This window comes from Oncorhynchus nerka, linkage group LG18 (assembly GCF_034236695.1).
Source record: "Oncorhynchus nerka isolate Pitt River linkage group LG18, Oner_Uvic_2.0, whole genome shotgun sequence".
Classification (NCBI taxonomy): domain Eukaryota; kingdom Metazoa; phylum Chordata; class Actinopteri; order Salmoniformes; family Salmonidae; genus Oncorhynchus; species Oncorhynchus nerka.
The window spans coordinates 71,753,758-71,769,304 of NC_088413.1; the positions used below are offsets into that span (position 1 = coordinate 71,753,758).

The following is a 15,547-nucleotide window of genomic DNA, read 5'->3' on the forward strand; positions in this document are numbered from 1 at the left end:
GCAGTACCTACAGCTTCCACACGGTGTCTAGAGTCTTGTCATTTCCCTTCGAGTTTTTTCTTGGTCAAACACATACAGGACACCGTATCTCCTCCGGTCTAGGACCGGATATTTTCGTTGAGTTTCTAGCCGGACATTTTTCCAGACGGACAGCTAATGATCTTTACATCGCCTCCTGATGAATTTTATCGCTTATTAACGTTTACTAATACCTAAAGTTGCATTACAAACGTATTTCTTAGTGTTTTGTGAAAGTTTATCGTCGACTTTTTGAATTTAAAAAAAAGACGTTACGTTTTGAAACAATGTTTTTTTCGTTTATCACACAGTCTACATATAACGATATCTAGGCTTTATATGGACCGATTTAATCGAAATAAAGACCCAAATAGTGTTTATGGGACATCTAGGAGTGCCAACAAAGAAGATGGTGAAAGGTAATGAATGTTTTCTATTTTATTGTGCGGTTTGTGTAACGCCGAAATGCTAATTATTTTGTTTACGTCCCCTGTGGGTCTTTTGGGGTGTTGCATGCTATCAGATAATAGCTTCTCATGCTTTCGCCGAAAAGCATTTTAAAAATCTGACTTGTTGCCTGGATTCACAACGAGTGTAGCTTTAATTCGATACCCTGCATGTGTATTTTAATGAACGTTTGAGTTTTAACTAATACTATTAGCATTTAGCGTAGCACATTTGCATTTCCAGAGCTCTAGTTGGGATGCAAGCGTCCCGAGTAGAGGGAAGAGGTTAAAGACTACCAGAACCCACTGGATTCTCCAATTACATTGAATGAGTTACAGGACAAAATAAAAACCCTCCAACCCAAAAAGGCCTGTGGTGTTGGTGTCTGTTTACATGTCTATCTTTGGGATTGAATTTGCAGAAATGTATCAAAGCGAAGATATTACTTTCCCATGTCGTACGACAATTATGTGATTTGCAATTTGCCAAATCAAATTATATACAATAGAAGAACCCATTTCATACATCCAGCAGCACAATTACATTTTCACATAGGAGCACACGCAAGAAGGGGAACATGCTCGGGGGCTCAATTGATTTCCAACAAATGGTGTGTTTGCATTCCATAATATACCCCATCAATCCAATGAGCTGGAGAACAAGGTAATAAAATCAGCTTTTTCATTATGGATGACATTAATTCTGCATGAACTTTTATTAAATAAAAGCACCCTATGTGCAAACAAGGTGATGTTGACTCGTTGTAGAGGATTCTCAACAGTTCTTCTAATATGACTTCCTTTCCAGTTCTCTAGAGTCTAGACAGGCATTAGAGATTCATTGATTGCTGAGAAAAGTTCATCAGGCCCCTTAATTGATGCATAGTGCAGGCATTTGTACAACTCCCAAGACAAAATATTATATCGGAGAGCAGCATTGAAATTCATAAAACCTGACCAAGTCCATTTTGCTCTGTGATTCAGTATGCTGACATCCCAGAATTCAAGCCTTTAGTTCTATGTGATGGTCTTGCTGCCCTTCTGTGACTCTAACTCTCCTTCCACAGGGCTCATTAAACAGTCTCTCTCTCTCTTTCTCTCACACACACTCTCATTAGATCTGTTGAGCTGGACAAATGGAGAGCAGTTCACCCACAACTGTGTGGCCATGCATGACTCCAACACCATCATCAAGTTTGCTGATGACACGACAGTGTCATCAGCAACTGGCAGGTCTGATCTGTGTGATCACGCTCTCCGTAGCCAATGTTTATTTTTATTTTTTCAAGTCAGTCAAGAACAAATTCTTATTTTCAATGACGGCCTAGGAACAGTGGGTTAACTGCCTGTTCAAGAGCAGAACGACAGATTTGTACCTTGTCAGCTCAGGGATTTGAACTTGCAACCTTTCGGTTACTAGTCCAACGCTCTAACCACTAGGCTACCCGGCCATGCCGATGTGAGTAAGACCTTTAAACAGGTCAACATTCACAAGGTCGCAGGCCAGACGGATGACCAGGACGTGTACTCCGAGCATGCGATATCCAACTGGCAAGTGTCTTCACTGCATGTTCATCCTGTCCCTGAATGAGTCTGTAATACCAACATGTTTCAAGCAGACCACCATAGTCCCTCTGCCCAAGAACACTAAGGTAACCTGCCTAAATGACTACCGACCCGTAGCACTCACGTCTGAAGCCAGGAAGTGTTTTGGAAGGCTGGTCATGACTCACATCAACACTATTATCCCAGAAACCATAGAACCACTCCAATTTACATACCACCCAAATAGATCCACAGATGATATCATCTCTATTGCATTCCAGACTGCCCTTTCCCACTCATTGACTACAGCTCAGCGTTCAACACCATACTGCCCGCTACAGACGGTAGTGCATACGGCCCAGTAAATCACTGGGGCCAAGCTTCCTGCCATTCAGGACCTCTATACCAGGCGGTGTCAGAGGAAGGCAGCATCTACGCTGAGGTTTCTCTGCAATACACTACAGTGTGAATGTTTGTTTGAATTCGGAGGGTGACCATTACCTACGATCATGTGGTTGCAGACGTCGCAGAAGGTGGGCTTCTTGAAGATGTGCTCCATGAAGCCATGTCCAGTGGGGTCGATGGCAAGGGGGTGGCGTCCCGGGGAATAGACCAAGGAAGGGGGAGCACACGGGATGGCCGGGGGCGCATTAGAGATCACCAGGTTGGAGGTTGAGAGAGGGGGGGCATGGTGGATGGGGTGGACTGAGTGGACGGGGTGAACAGGGTGGATGGGGTGGACAGGGTGGACAGGTTGGACAGGTTGGATGGGATGGACGGGATGGGCCACCGCCACCCCGATCACGCTCAGTTGGCACGTGCTGCTGCTGTTGTCAGAGAGCAGCTCCGTCGATAACTTGGCGTCATTGTTGTTGCGCTGGAAGAAGTTGTCAGCGCTCTTGCTGCGCATGCTCTTGGTCTTGAAGGAGAGGGAGCGCTTCAACTTCTGCATCTGCAGAGCGAGAGAGAAAGGGAGGGAGAGAGAGAGAGAGAGAGAGAGAGAGAGAGAGAGAAATTGAAGGAGAGGGAGCGCTTCAACTTCTGCATCTGCAGAGCGAGAGAGAAAGGGAGGGAGAGAGAGAGAGAGAGAGAGAGAGAGAGAGAGAGAGAGAGAGAGAGAGAAATAGAGAGAGAAATAGAGAAATAGATTGAGAAGAAATTGACCTTAGAACATGTTTATTACCGTACAATATTCTACAGTATGTATCAAATTAATTCAAATTGGTCCCATTACTGTAGCATGGGTATCTTTGCTCCATAAGCAGCACGTCTATACAAGGTGCCATACAATCCTTTTCTGCATTATTACTGCTAATGACTTCTCATTGGGCTGTTCCAAGATAACTCACATTGAGTCTTCAACTGAAAGAGTCTTCAACTGAAAGCTTCAACTGAAAGAGAAAAACATTCATGAATGTTCACTCATATTTTTCTAAGTCTATTTCTGACGCTCATACTGTAAGCGGCCACTGAAATTGCAAAGTTACGCTTTGCATCATGGAGGAATCACTTCTACCATGCTGGGCCATAACCTGAATCAATGTCCTTACTGCTTCTCTTTTTTTTAGGTATAATTTATAGAGCATCGCAGGAGACAGGAAATGTCTCCTCTACCATCTCTACAAATGTATTTCCTCATCTTAAAGGACTTATTGTTTACTACACTCTTACTTGGGTTGTGACAAACTCTCAACAAATTCCTTACTGTACACCCGGAGGCCATGCAACCAAAACATGTCAGAGTTTTAAAAAATGTTTCCATTGAACATGCCATACAAATAAAGGCATTTTAATTCATTATATGAAGAGTGGCTCTATCCTCCTTTCTTTTTGATGAACAATTTATCCCTTTTACCAAAGAGCACCTTCTATCTACCAAAATCTACTATTGTGTACCTTAGCACCTTCTATCTACCAAAATCTACTATTGTGTACCTTAACACCTTCTATCTACCAAAATCTACTATTGTGTACCTTAACACCTTCTATCTACCAAAATCTACTATTGTGTACCTTAGCACCTTCTGTCTACCAAAATCTACTATTGTGTACCTTAACACCTTCTATCTACCAAAATCTACTATTGTGTACCTTAACACCTTCTATCTACCAAAAACCTACTATTGTGTACCTTAGCACCTTCTGTCTACCAAAATCTACTATTGTGTACCTTAGCACCTTCTGTCTACCAAAAACCTACTATTGTGTACCTTAGCACCTTCTATCTACCAAAAACCTACTATTGTGTACCTTAGCACCTTCTATCTACCAAAAACCTACTATTGTGTACCTTAGCACCTTCTATCTACCAAAAACCTACTATTGTGTACCTTAGCACCTTCTATCTACCAAAAACCTACTATTGTGTACCTTAGCACCTTCTATCTACCAAAAACCTACTATTGTGTACCTTAGCACCTTCTGTCTACCAAAAACCTACTATTGTGTACCTTAGCACCTTCTATCTACCAAAAACCTACTATTGTGTACCTTAGCACCTTCTTCTAGCACCTTCTATCTACCAAAACCTACTATTGTGTACCTTAGCACCTTCTGTTCTACTACAAAAACCTACTATTGTGTACCTTAGCACCTTCTATCTACCAAAAACCTACTACTTTGTGTACCTTAGCACCTTCTAAAACCTCTACCAAAACCAAAAACCTACTATTGTGTACCTTAGCACCTTCTATCTAGCAAAAACCTACTATTGTGTACCTTAGCACCTTCTGTCTACCAAAAACCTACTATTGTGTACCTTAGCACCTTCTATCTACCAAAAACCTACTATTGTGTACCTTAGCACCTTCTGTCTACCAAAAACCTACTATTGTGTACCTTAGCACCTTCTATCTAGCAAAAACCTACTATTGTGTACCTTAGCACCTTCTATCTACCAAAAACCTACTATTGTGTACCTTAGCACCTTCTATCTACCAAAAACCTACTATTGTGTACCTTAGCACCTTCTATCTACCAAAAACCTACTTCTGTCTATTGTGTACCTTAGCACCTTCTGTCTACCAAAAACCTACTATTGTGTACCTTAGCACCTTCTATCTACCAAAAACCTCTATCTACCAAAAACCTACTATTGTGTACCTTAGCACCTTCTGTCTACCAAAAACCTACTATTGTGTACCTTAGCACCTTCTATCTAGCAAAAACCTACTATTGTGTACCTTAGCACCTTCTATCTACCAAAAACCTACTATTGTGTACCTTAGCACCTTCTATCTACCAAAAACCTACTATTGTGTACCTTAGCACCTTCTATCTACCAAAAACCTACTATTGTGTACCTTAGCAATGGCTCCCTTCCTCCTTTTATTCTACAAATTCCTTACTGCTTCTGTTTATTTGTTTGAATAACTTTAAAGAGCTCTTCTACCACCTCTACAAATGTTTTTTCTCATGTTGAAAGACTTATTGTTTACTACACTCCCACTTGGGTCGTGACAAACTCTCAACAAAACGACTCTCCGCCAAACTACAATTTCATTGCTTCCGTATATCTGCCCAGTCAGTGCCTGCACTGTCACATTAAAGAGCACTTCTTTTAAAATGATGGTGAATGGTGGTCAGAGAATGGACTCATTAAACAATTATTTTCCATTTCACAAGTCAGTGGCTGAATCTGTAATGGGGACCCTACACCAGGGTGAGTGGCTATTTTCATCTTGTTATTTAGGTGCTTTTTTCCCTGCAGTTGATCTGTTTTCATTAGATTGGCCTCAGTGATTTCCAGGTTCCATGACTGGAAAGTGTTGAGGATAACATACATATACATATCATAAAATGGTTTGTTGGATGAACAAATCTCCTGTGGTGACCAATGATTGCATTATCTCAAATGCAATTTGCAATGTGTTCCCCTGTTTTATTTTCCATCCAAATGAATCCAGCAGTGAAACTGAGTTTTGGCAGTATGCGTGTACGTGATCATGACATGTTGATCAATCTGGTCAATCTGGAAATAATTAAATCAGCCCCCACCAACAGAGCATGGTACTCTGGTTGTTCAGTGTAGCTGTCTTTTCACAATTAAGCTTTGATGTAGTCTAGCCTTGACTCTAGGAGATGGTGATTGGAAAATAAAATACCCATCTATAATGTATAGAGACAGTCTTCTTCCTCACTGAGAAAGGCTGCCTTTTGTGTTTGTTTGACTTCTCAGTAATGACATTGAAATGAAACAATGGTCAAGATAAATTCAAATAAATCCTAAATTGTGTCATCTTGAAAGTCAAATTGCAATGTTATAATTGAATTAAACTGGTATGGTGGGGTAAGACATGAGCTGATACCGTATCTGTCTACTCCGGCTCCTCCCCTACGGCGTTCGATGTAGCCGGTTTACTAACCACCGGTCCTGGCAACCATCATTACGCACATCTGGCTTTCATCATTACTCACACCTGGCAACCATCATTACGCACACCTGGCTTTCATCATTACGCACACCTGGCAACCATCATTATGCACACCTGGCAACCATCATTACGCACACCTGGCTTTCATCATTACTCGCACCTGCGCTTCATCATTACTCGCACCTGGCTTTCATCATTACTCGCACCTGCGCTTCATCATTACTCGCACCTGGCTTTCATCATTACTCGCACCTGGCTTTCATCATTACTCGCACCTGGCTTTCATCATTACTCGCACCTGCGCTTCATCATTACTCCCACCTGGCTTTCATCATTACTCGCACCTGGCTTTCATCATTACTCGCACCTGCACTTCATCATCAAGCACACCTGTTCTCCAATACCTCACCTTTATCTGGCTCTCCAATAGATTCCTTCCCCAGGCAGTTTTGTTTCTGTTTGTTCATGTCTAAAAGCTACTCCTACGTTATATCGTTCCATGTTCATTGTTATATTAAACTTACCACCTGCCTCTCGACTCCCAGTGTCGACGTTACAGAATACAGTATCTAAGGAACACCTATTCCCCATTTCAATAGGATCCCGACTGAGAAGTATCATTATTTTAAGTTATAGCTTGGAGATGGACAAAATAGAGATGTGTTATCATTGCATTTTGCACTTTCTCTACTAAGACCAGAGAGAGAGCCATAATACACCGGATGTCAGTATTTTATGAGCATCTGTGTTACCCACTCTATCATGAGCTTAGTGGCTGGAATCCTTAAAACCCCTACATGTGCACATTAAAGCAGTCAGAGAATTGGAGAGGAGGGATCTATCAAAAATATATTGTACTTTCTTCCTCTCTCAATAAGGGAATGATGTGACTGCTCTGTGATTTAATGGAAGGAAACAGAAAACTGTACATCAATTAGACGCCCATCTAAAATTATTTGCCATGTTTTATATTCTATAGAAAATATGTTTACTGGTATGTTGCTCCCCTTCCATGAAAAATAAAACAAATTATAAAGAGCTTTCAGCTATATTTCTATAAAGGCAGTAGCCACTCAATGCACTTCATCATTAACAATGAAGGCTGCACTGTTCTCTTTCTCAATACTAGAACTCTACATTAAGGTCTTCCTCAGCATAATAAGACAAATGAATCAACAGACCAGACTGAGGGTACCCCATTGGGAAATGTCTGGCTGTTGATACAGGATCCATCACAAGAGCAATAGCCACATGGACAAGCTTAAAAAGAGCCACTCTATCATACTTCACAGGGGGCTAATGAGAAGGGGGGATTTCAAGCTAAAAGCTAATTTACCAAAAACACCTCAGGGAATCTCATGAATTACAAATTTCCCAAGGCAGCTTAAATAGTGTTTCTCATCAAGAGTATATAAAATGGAGGTTTGGCAAAGAGGCTGATTAAAGTTTTGATAGGGCACTTTAGTTTTCTTACTTTATGAACCCCAACTTTCCTTTAAAAGGAAAAACAATGAAAGTCACATCGAAACCAGTGAAAGAGTCCCTATATGGTGCCTTTAAAAGAAGTAGCCTAGTTTTTTCTCTGCAAATTGCATTACAAATGGTTTACTATGCATTCCGAATGAAATCAACAGCCTGTTCCATGTGCATTGAATCACAGGTGTGAGGTATAGTTTCATGCAGTATTCCAACATTCTAGAATGACTTAGTATAAGTGGCATTCTGGGAACAGGTATCATTTCTCAATAATAAAAAAACGATCATGACACTCGATCATAACTAATAACTAATTATCCATTCAGAAAGCAATCAGCATATCCACAGTCACACACTTCTCTCAAAGGAACCCAACCATAACATCCCAATTGAGACACCTGGAAGAAATGATTACAGTTGCTTGCCCACAGCTGCTAAGCTACTCCAGGATACCTGCCAAGAATCCCTTCAAATAGCAATCTAGCGACCACATTTACGGACGTGTAGAGATGGGGAGTGCTACAGACTAATGTAACGGTGAAAGGGGAAAGGGTTTTCGTTTTGCCATCGCTGGAGCAACTGGCTGCCAAGGAAAGGGAACGGAAAAACTGAAATGGTTTCCCTCAACTTAAGATTGTCATTTACGAGAACTGAGAAGCGTGTCTAAAGTGTCCCGCATAAAGCCAGAGAGCTTTGGGACAGGAAGGGAGTGTAACTGGCTGAAAACCTACAACCATAATGATAGTGACTGGTCCAGTATGTTAGAGCTAATTATAGCTAGTACTTACTCAGGGCTATGGGTGACCCAGATAAATAGGGGTGGAACACAAAATTAAACAAAATGCCAACGGCAGAGCTGGAACCCTCCTATAGCTCCCACGTGCAGCAACCCCCATCAACTTTTAGGGTCCATCTGTCTGTCCTATTCATAAATATTCATATTTTTATGATACTGTACTTCCATTGGCAAGGTTAAATATGATACTGTACTTTCATTGGCAAGGTTGGATGTTATAAGCCAATAATATTGGCTGAAAACAATCAGTGGAAACACTTCACTGGAATCAGTGGGAAAACTCAATTCAGACTAAATCGAACACAGGAACAATTAATGTTGTTATTATAGGATTTTGAGCTATAATACAACATAGTAGCCTAAAATAGTATTTCAGAGTATATATAGTTTAAATATGTCCATCATATCACTTTACTTTAACAATGCCAGACACTGAGATACTGAACATATTTAATACATGAAACGTGTATGCATGGTTGGAATATACCACATGAAAATGTTTTTGTTTACAACAAGATGCACAAGTATGACCATGTGCAATATATTAGCCATTTAAAATATATATAAAATATACTTAATTGACCATTTGGCTAAATAATTGAAATAAGGTACATGTCTAAGCTTCGTCTGTTCCAGACAGATTGAGAGGCAGTTATGCAGGTTCTTTATCTATTTTAAACCATTTCACGATCTATTGATTCATGGAATGGGCGCATCAACTAAAAACCGACCTTCTTGGGTACCACTACCTTTGTCTCCTGTTGACTCGCGCTGGGCGTCTCGTGCTGCTCGCGCTCGTTCTCCTTGCCCAAACTCTCGTCTTGCATGATGTTAGCTGGTGGAATCATGTTCTTTCCTCTTGGACAAAAAAAAATGAAAGACCGGCTTCGGGTTGCGCTGAGGACTTTGTACACTCGTGTGCAGCTTTGAATATCTCAATTGGCTACATTTTTCAGTGTTTCTTCATTCTTCGTCGTGACTTTATAGCGGTTCTGAAAGATAGGCTACAGAATCGACTGCGGGGGAAAGAAAACAATTTGGTGCGCATAATACATACTTGCAAGCCAATTGCCTTATAAGTTCACCCACTATCGACTCTGGTCGGTACTTTCCATCACTCTCCTGCTGCGTAATGTTGCCAATATCCCATCCGTGTCCATGCGCGCACTGCGTCTGGTCTTGAGCTGTTCGTTCCCTTGCTGTCAGTGATCAGCCGGATTCTGCTGTCAGCTTGTTTATAGGCGGATAGCTGAGCGCCTGCCTCATTGATGTGAAGGGAGGGGTCTTTCTTGTCAACGTAGTTTGGTAAGCCAAGGCAGGCCTAGATAGCCTTCCATTTCTGTCATCATACATTTCAGAAAGAATACTACATGTATTTGGTTATTTTGGTTCAAATTGAAGCAGGCAGCTGGCAGGCTATTATATTTACATAGGCTATATAATATACATGTTAATACATTTATAGGCACCTTGTCAATTAAAGGCACCTTGTCAATAATCTATAGTCAAATGTGCTCACTACAAACCACCTCATTAAACAATATTAAATACTCATGGGAGGAGGAACTGGTTGAGGAAATATCTTATGAACTATGGGAAGGGGCACTCACTATTTGTGCTCAGCACGGTCTCATTCAATGCGAACTCATTCATAGGGCCCACTGGACCAAAGCAAGATTATCCAAAATGTACAAGGATGTGAACCCTTGTAACCAGTCTGCTGCTAATCATGTACACATGTTTTGGTGTTGCCCATCTCTTGTTGGTTTCTGGAAAGACATCTTTAACACACTTTCAGAATTAAGCGGCACACAAATCGAGCCAGACCCTTGTATTGCATAATTTGGGGTTTCCTTACCCACAATACAATTGACCAAAATCAATAAGGATGTAATTGCCTTTGTCACTTTGTTAGTGAGACATACGACATCTTGGATGTTAAGGACTGTAATTATCTGTGCTAGTTGACCTGTAACAACTGTATCAAAATATATTTATTTTGTTGTCTTTTAATTTTTTATGTTTATTTTTTAATTTTGTATTTTGTCTCTCTCTTTGTTTTGCTGTATTGTTGCCTTTGATGTGTTGTTTTATATTACTAACAACTAACTTACAAGTGCAGTATTTTTTAAATGCTGGTGTTGAAAATTCAATAAACAAAGTTTTTAAAAAACAGACACTAACAGCTTACAGACGGTAGGCACTTAAGGCCACAGTTATGAAAACATAGGACACTAAAGAGGACTTTCGACTGACTCTGAAAAACACCAAAAGATGCCCAGGGTCCCTGCTCATCTGCGTTAATGTGCCTTAGGCATGCTGCAAGGAGGCATGAGGACTGCAGATGTGGCCAGGGCAATCAATTTCAATGTCTGTACTGTGAGACGCCTAAGACAGTCCTACAGGGAGACATGACGGACAGCTGATCGTCCTTGCAGTGGCCGACCACATGTAACAACACCTGCACAGGATCGGTACATCCGAACATCACACCTGAGGGACAAGTACAGGATGGCAACAACAACTGCCCGAGTTACACCAGGAACACACAATCCCTCCATCAGTGTTCAGACTGTCTGCAAAAGGCTGAGAGAGGCTGGACTGAGGGCTTGTAGGCCTGTTGTAAGGCAGGTCCTCACCAGACATCACCGGCAACAACGTCGCCTATGGGCACAAACCCACCATCGCTGGACCAGACAGGACTGGCAAAAAGTGCTCTTCACTGACGAGTCGTGGTTTTGTCTCACCAGGGGTGATGGTCGGATTCGCGTTTATCATCGAATGAATGAGCGTTACACCGAGGCCTGTACTCTGGAGCGGGATCGATTTGGAGGTGGAGGGTCCATCATGGTCTGGGGCGGTGTGTCACAGCATCATCACTCCATCACTCCAGACCTGACTGCCCTTGACCAGCACAAAAACATCCTGTGGCGGAATGCAATAGCATCGAATAGTCCCCGCGATATGCAACTGTTCAGGGAAGTCAGGAACCAATACACGCAGCCAGTCAGGAAAGCAAAGGCTAGCTTTTAAAACAGAAATGTGCATCCTGTAGCTCCAACTTCAAAACGTTTTGGGACACTGCCAAGTCCATGGAGAACAAGAGCACCTCCTCCCAGCTGCCCACTGCATTGAGGCTAGGTAACACGGTCACCACCGATAAATCCATGATGATCGAAAATTTCAACAAGCATTTCTCTACGGCTGGCCATGCTTTCTTCCTGACTACCCTAACCCAGGCCAACATATTCGCCGCCAGACCCACTGGCCTCAGGTCATTTATAAGTCTATGCTAGGTAAAGCTCCGCCTTATCTTAGCTCACTGGTCACGATAACAACACGCACCCACAGCACAGGCTCCAGCAGGTATATCTCACTGGTCATCCCCAAAGCCAACACCTTCTTTGGCCGCCTTTCCTTCCAGTTCCCTGCTGCCAGTGACTAGAACGAATTGCAAAAGTTGCTGTGGCTGGAAACGTATATTTCCCTCACTAACTTTAAACATCAGCTATCTGAGCAGCTAACCGATCGCTGCAGCTGTACATAGTCCATCTGTCAATAACCCACCCAATCTACCTACCTCATCCCCATACTGTTTTTATTTACTTTCTGCTCTTTTGCACACCAGTATCTCTACTTGTACATCATCATCTGCTCATTTATCAGTCCAGTGTTAAATTGTAATTACTTCACTACCATGGCCTATTTATTGCCTACCTCCTTACGCCATTTGCACACACTGTATATTATAGACTTAATTTTTTTCTATTGTGTTATTGAATGTACGCTTGTTTATTCCATGTGTAACTCTGTGTTGTTGTTTGTGTTGCACTGCTTTGCCTTATCTTGGCCAGGTCGCAGTTATAAATGAGAACTTGTTCTCAAATAGCTTACCTGGTTAAATAAAGGTGAAATACATTTTTTTAAAATTAAATCATCCAACTAAGCTTGTTGTCATTGCAGGCAATCTCAACGCTGTGAGTTACAGGGAAGACATCCTCCTCCCTCATGTGGTACCCTTCCTGCAGGCTCATCCTGACATGACCCTCCAGCATGACAATGCCACAGCCATACTGCTCGTTCTGTGCATGATTTCCTTCAAGACAGGAATGTCAGTGTTCTGCCATAGCCAGCGAAGAGCCCGGATCTCAATCCCATTGAGCACATCTGGGACCTGTTGGATCGGAGGGTGAGGGGTAGGGCCATTCCCCCAGAAATGTCTGTGAACTTGCAGGTGCCTTGGTGTAAGAGTGGGGTAACATTGCACAGCAAGAACTGTCAAATCTGGTGCAGTCCATGAGGAGGAGATTCACTGCAGTATTTAAAGCAGCTGGTGGCCATACAAGATACTGACTGTTACTTTTAACCCCCCCCCCCCCACCTCCCCTTTCAGGAACATGTAATTCCATTTCTGGTAGTCACATGTCTGTGGAACTTGTTCAGTTTATGTGTCAGTTGTTGAATCTTATGTTCATACAAATATTTACACATCTTAAGTTTGCTGAAAATAAATGCAGTTGACAGTGAGAGGACATTTCTTTTTTGCTGAGTTTATGTGAGAATGCTGTTCATTGACTACAACTCAGTGTTCAACACCATAGTGCCTACGAAGCTCATCACTAAGCTAAGGACTATGGGACTAAACACCTCCCCAGGTGGTAAGAGTAGGCAACAATACATCTGCCATGCTGATCCTTAACATTGGGGCCCCTCAGGGGTGTGTACTTAGTCCCCTCCTGTATTCCCTGCTCACCCATGACTGTGTGGCCAAACAAGACTCCAACAACATTATTAAGTTTGCTGATGACACAACAGTGATAGGCTTGATCAACGACAACGATGAGACGGCCTATAGGGAGGAGGTCAGAGAACTGGCCGTGTGGTGCCAGGACAACAACCTCTCCCTCAATGTGGGCAAGACAAAGGAGCTGATCGTGGACGACAGGAAAAGGTGGGCCAAACAGGCCCCCATTAACATTGACGGGGCTGTAGTGGAGCGGGTCGAGAGTTTCAAGTTCCTTGGTGTCCACATCACCAACGAACTATCATGGTCCAAACAAACCAAGACAGTTGTGAAGAGGGCACTACAAAACCTTTTCCCTCTCAGGAGACTGAAAAGATTTGGCATAGGCCCCCAGATCCTCAAAAGGTTCTACAGCTGCACCATCGAGAGCATCCTGATTGGTCACATCACCGCCTGGTATGGCAACTTCTCGGCCTACAGAGGGTAGTGCGAACAGCCCAGTATATCACTGGGGTCAAGCTTCCTGCCATCCAGGACCTATATAATAGGCGGTGTCAGAGGAAAGCACCTTCCGGAGACACCTGAAACCCCACCTCTTTAAGGAATACCTAGGATAGGATAAAGTAATCCCTCTCACCCCCCTTAAAAGATTTAGATGCACTACTGTTCCACTGGATGTCATAAGGTGAATGCACCAATTTGTAAGTCGCTCTGGATAAGAGCGTCTGCTAAATGACTTAAATGTAAATGTAAATGTAAAATTGTCAGAGACTCCAGTCTCCCAAGTTACCAAAAGGGTCCTCAACAGCTTCTAACTCCAAGCCATTAGACTTCTGAACAATTCATAAAAATCGCCACCGAACAATTTACATTTCCCCCCTAGGAGATTAATTCACCTTTCAGCAGGATAATAACCTATAACACAAGGACAAATCTACACTGGAGTTGCTTACCATGAAGACAATGAATGTTCCTGTGTGACCCGAGTAACAGTTTTGACTTAAATCTACTTGAAATCTATGTGTAACGGTTGTAGTCTGGAGAAAGAGAGGAGGACCAATGCGCAGCCTGGTAAGTGTCCATTATATTAATAAAACAACTGAACAAAACAACAAAAATGACAAACGAACAGTCCTGAAAGGTGACGAAAAACACTAAACAATAAAATAAAATAATCACCCACAACTAAAATGGGGAAAACAGGCTACCTAGACAACGATCGACAGCTGCCTCTACTTAACTCCTAAGGTATTAAAGTTCTTAAAGAATCAATGTGCATAATTTACTAAAATGACAATTGAACAGGTAAAGGGGTATGCTTAGATAACCTATACAGAAATATATAGGAATAGTAATTATATCTCTAGATTGCAGGAAAAAGCTGTTCCAGGTGTTTGAGAAATGCTACATTCTACGCCCCCCCACCCCATATATCATGCCTACTCTAAAGTAATAGGTGCATGATGCCCCTGCTTTCACCTTGAAGTTCCATAATTACCCTGTCTCTCCAGATCCAGCATATCTTGTTTAAATTAGAAGACTTTCGGAAAATATTTCAAGCAATTGGAACAAAACCTCTTGACATTTGGTATAATTAATTTTTGTTCTATTTCTGCATACCTTCTAAATTACTTTTGCTGGAGAGCAGAGACAGAATTCTGCTAGAGACAGTCAATACAATGAGACAGGCATGTGTCTTTATTGACAATCAATTTGGTATAATTCTCCAATATGTTGAAGCCACAAACAAAACATAATGTGTATGTTTTCTTTTTTCTTATGTGTTTTCATTGTTTTTAGATTCATTTGGTTTGTAGTGCAGGACTATAATGACTTGCAATAGGCATTTCTACAAACAAATTAACTCCCCTAATGCTCCTCTGCAAGGTTATGTCTGTGAAATTATATCAGAGAGAGCTAGACTGCAGCCTCACTGTGACTCAAATGCAAACCACAGAGCAGTGTATGATATACAGATATTATGATATTGATCTTATATCAGGATACGTTCATCCCAAAAAGGTAAGGGTCAGAAAAAAGGATAATCTTAACGTTATAACCTGGTCTATGTGTCTACAATCAATACCTACTCTACTGTGAAGTGATAAAGGTTTTTTGTATTATCTCCTGTACCTGTATAGTGCTGCTT

The 15,547-nt window shown here is 41.8% G+C and overlaps 1 protein-coding gene across 2 annotated transcripts in view; it reads right to left on the reverse strand.

Moving 5' to 3' along the window:
* The window catches only part of stac (SH3 and cysteine rich domain), a 57,523-nt gene extending 47,679 nt beyond the window's left edge, over positions 1-9,844 (reverse strand). The window contains exons 1-2 of one of the 2 annotated variants that reach the window (XM_029688461.2): positions 9,386-9,844; positions 2,511-2,961 (exon numbers count right to left, since the gene is read on the reverse strand). In XM_029688461.2, coding sequence (XP_029544321.1) covers positions 2,511-2,961; positions 9,386-9,502 — 568 coding nt within the window. In that variant the 5' untranslated portion in view covers positions 9,503-9,844. Of the gene's footprint in view, positions 1-2,510; positions 2,962-3,358; positions 3,403-9,385 lie in introns of those variants that run through there. The other variant, XM_029688463.2, reaches the window with a different exon arrangement.
* Positions 9,845-15,547: the final 5,703 nt, after the last annotated feature.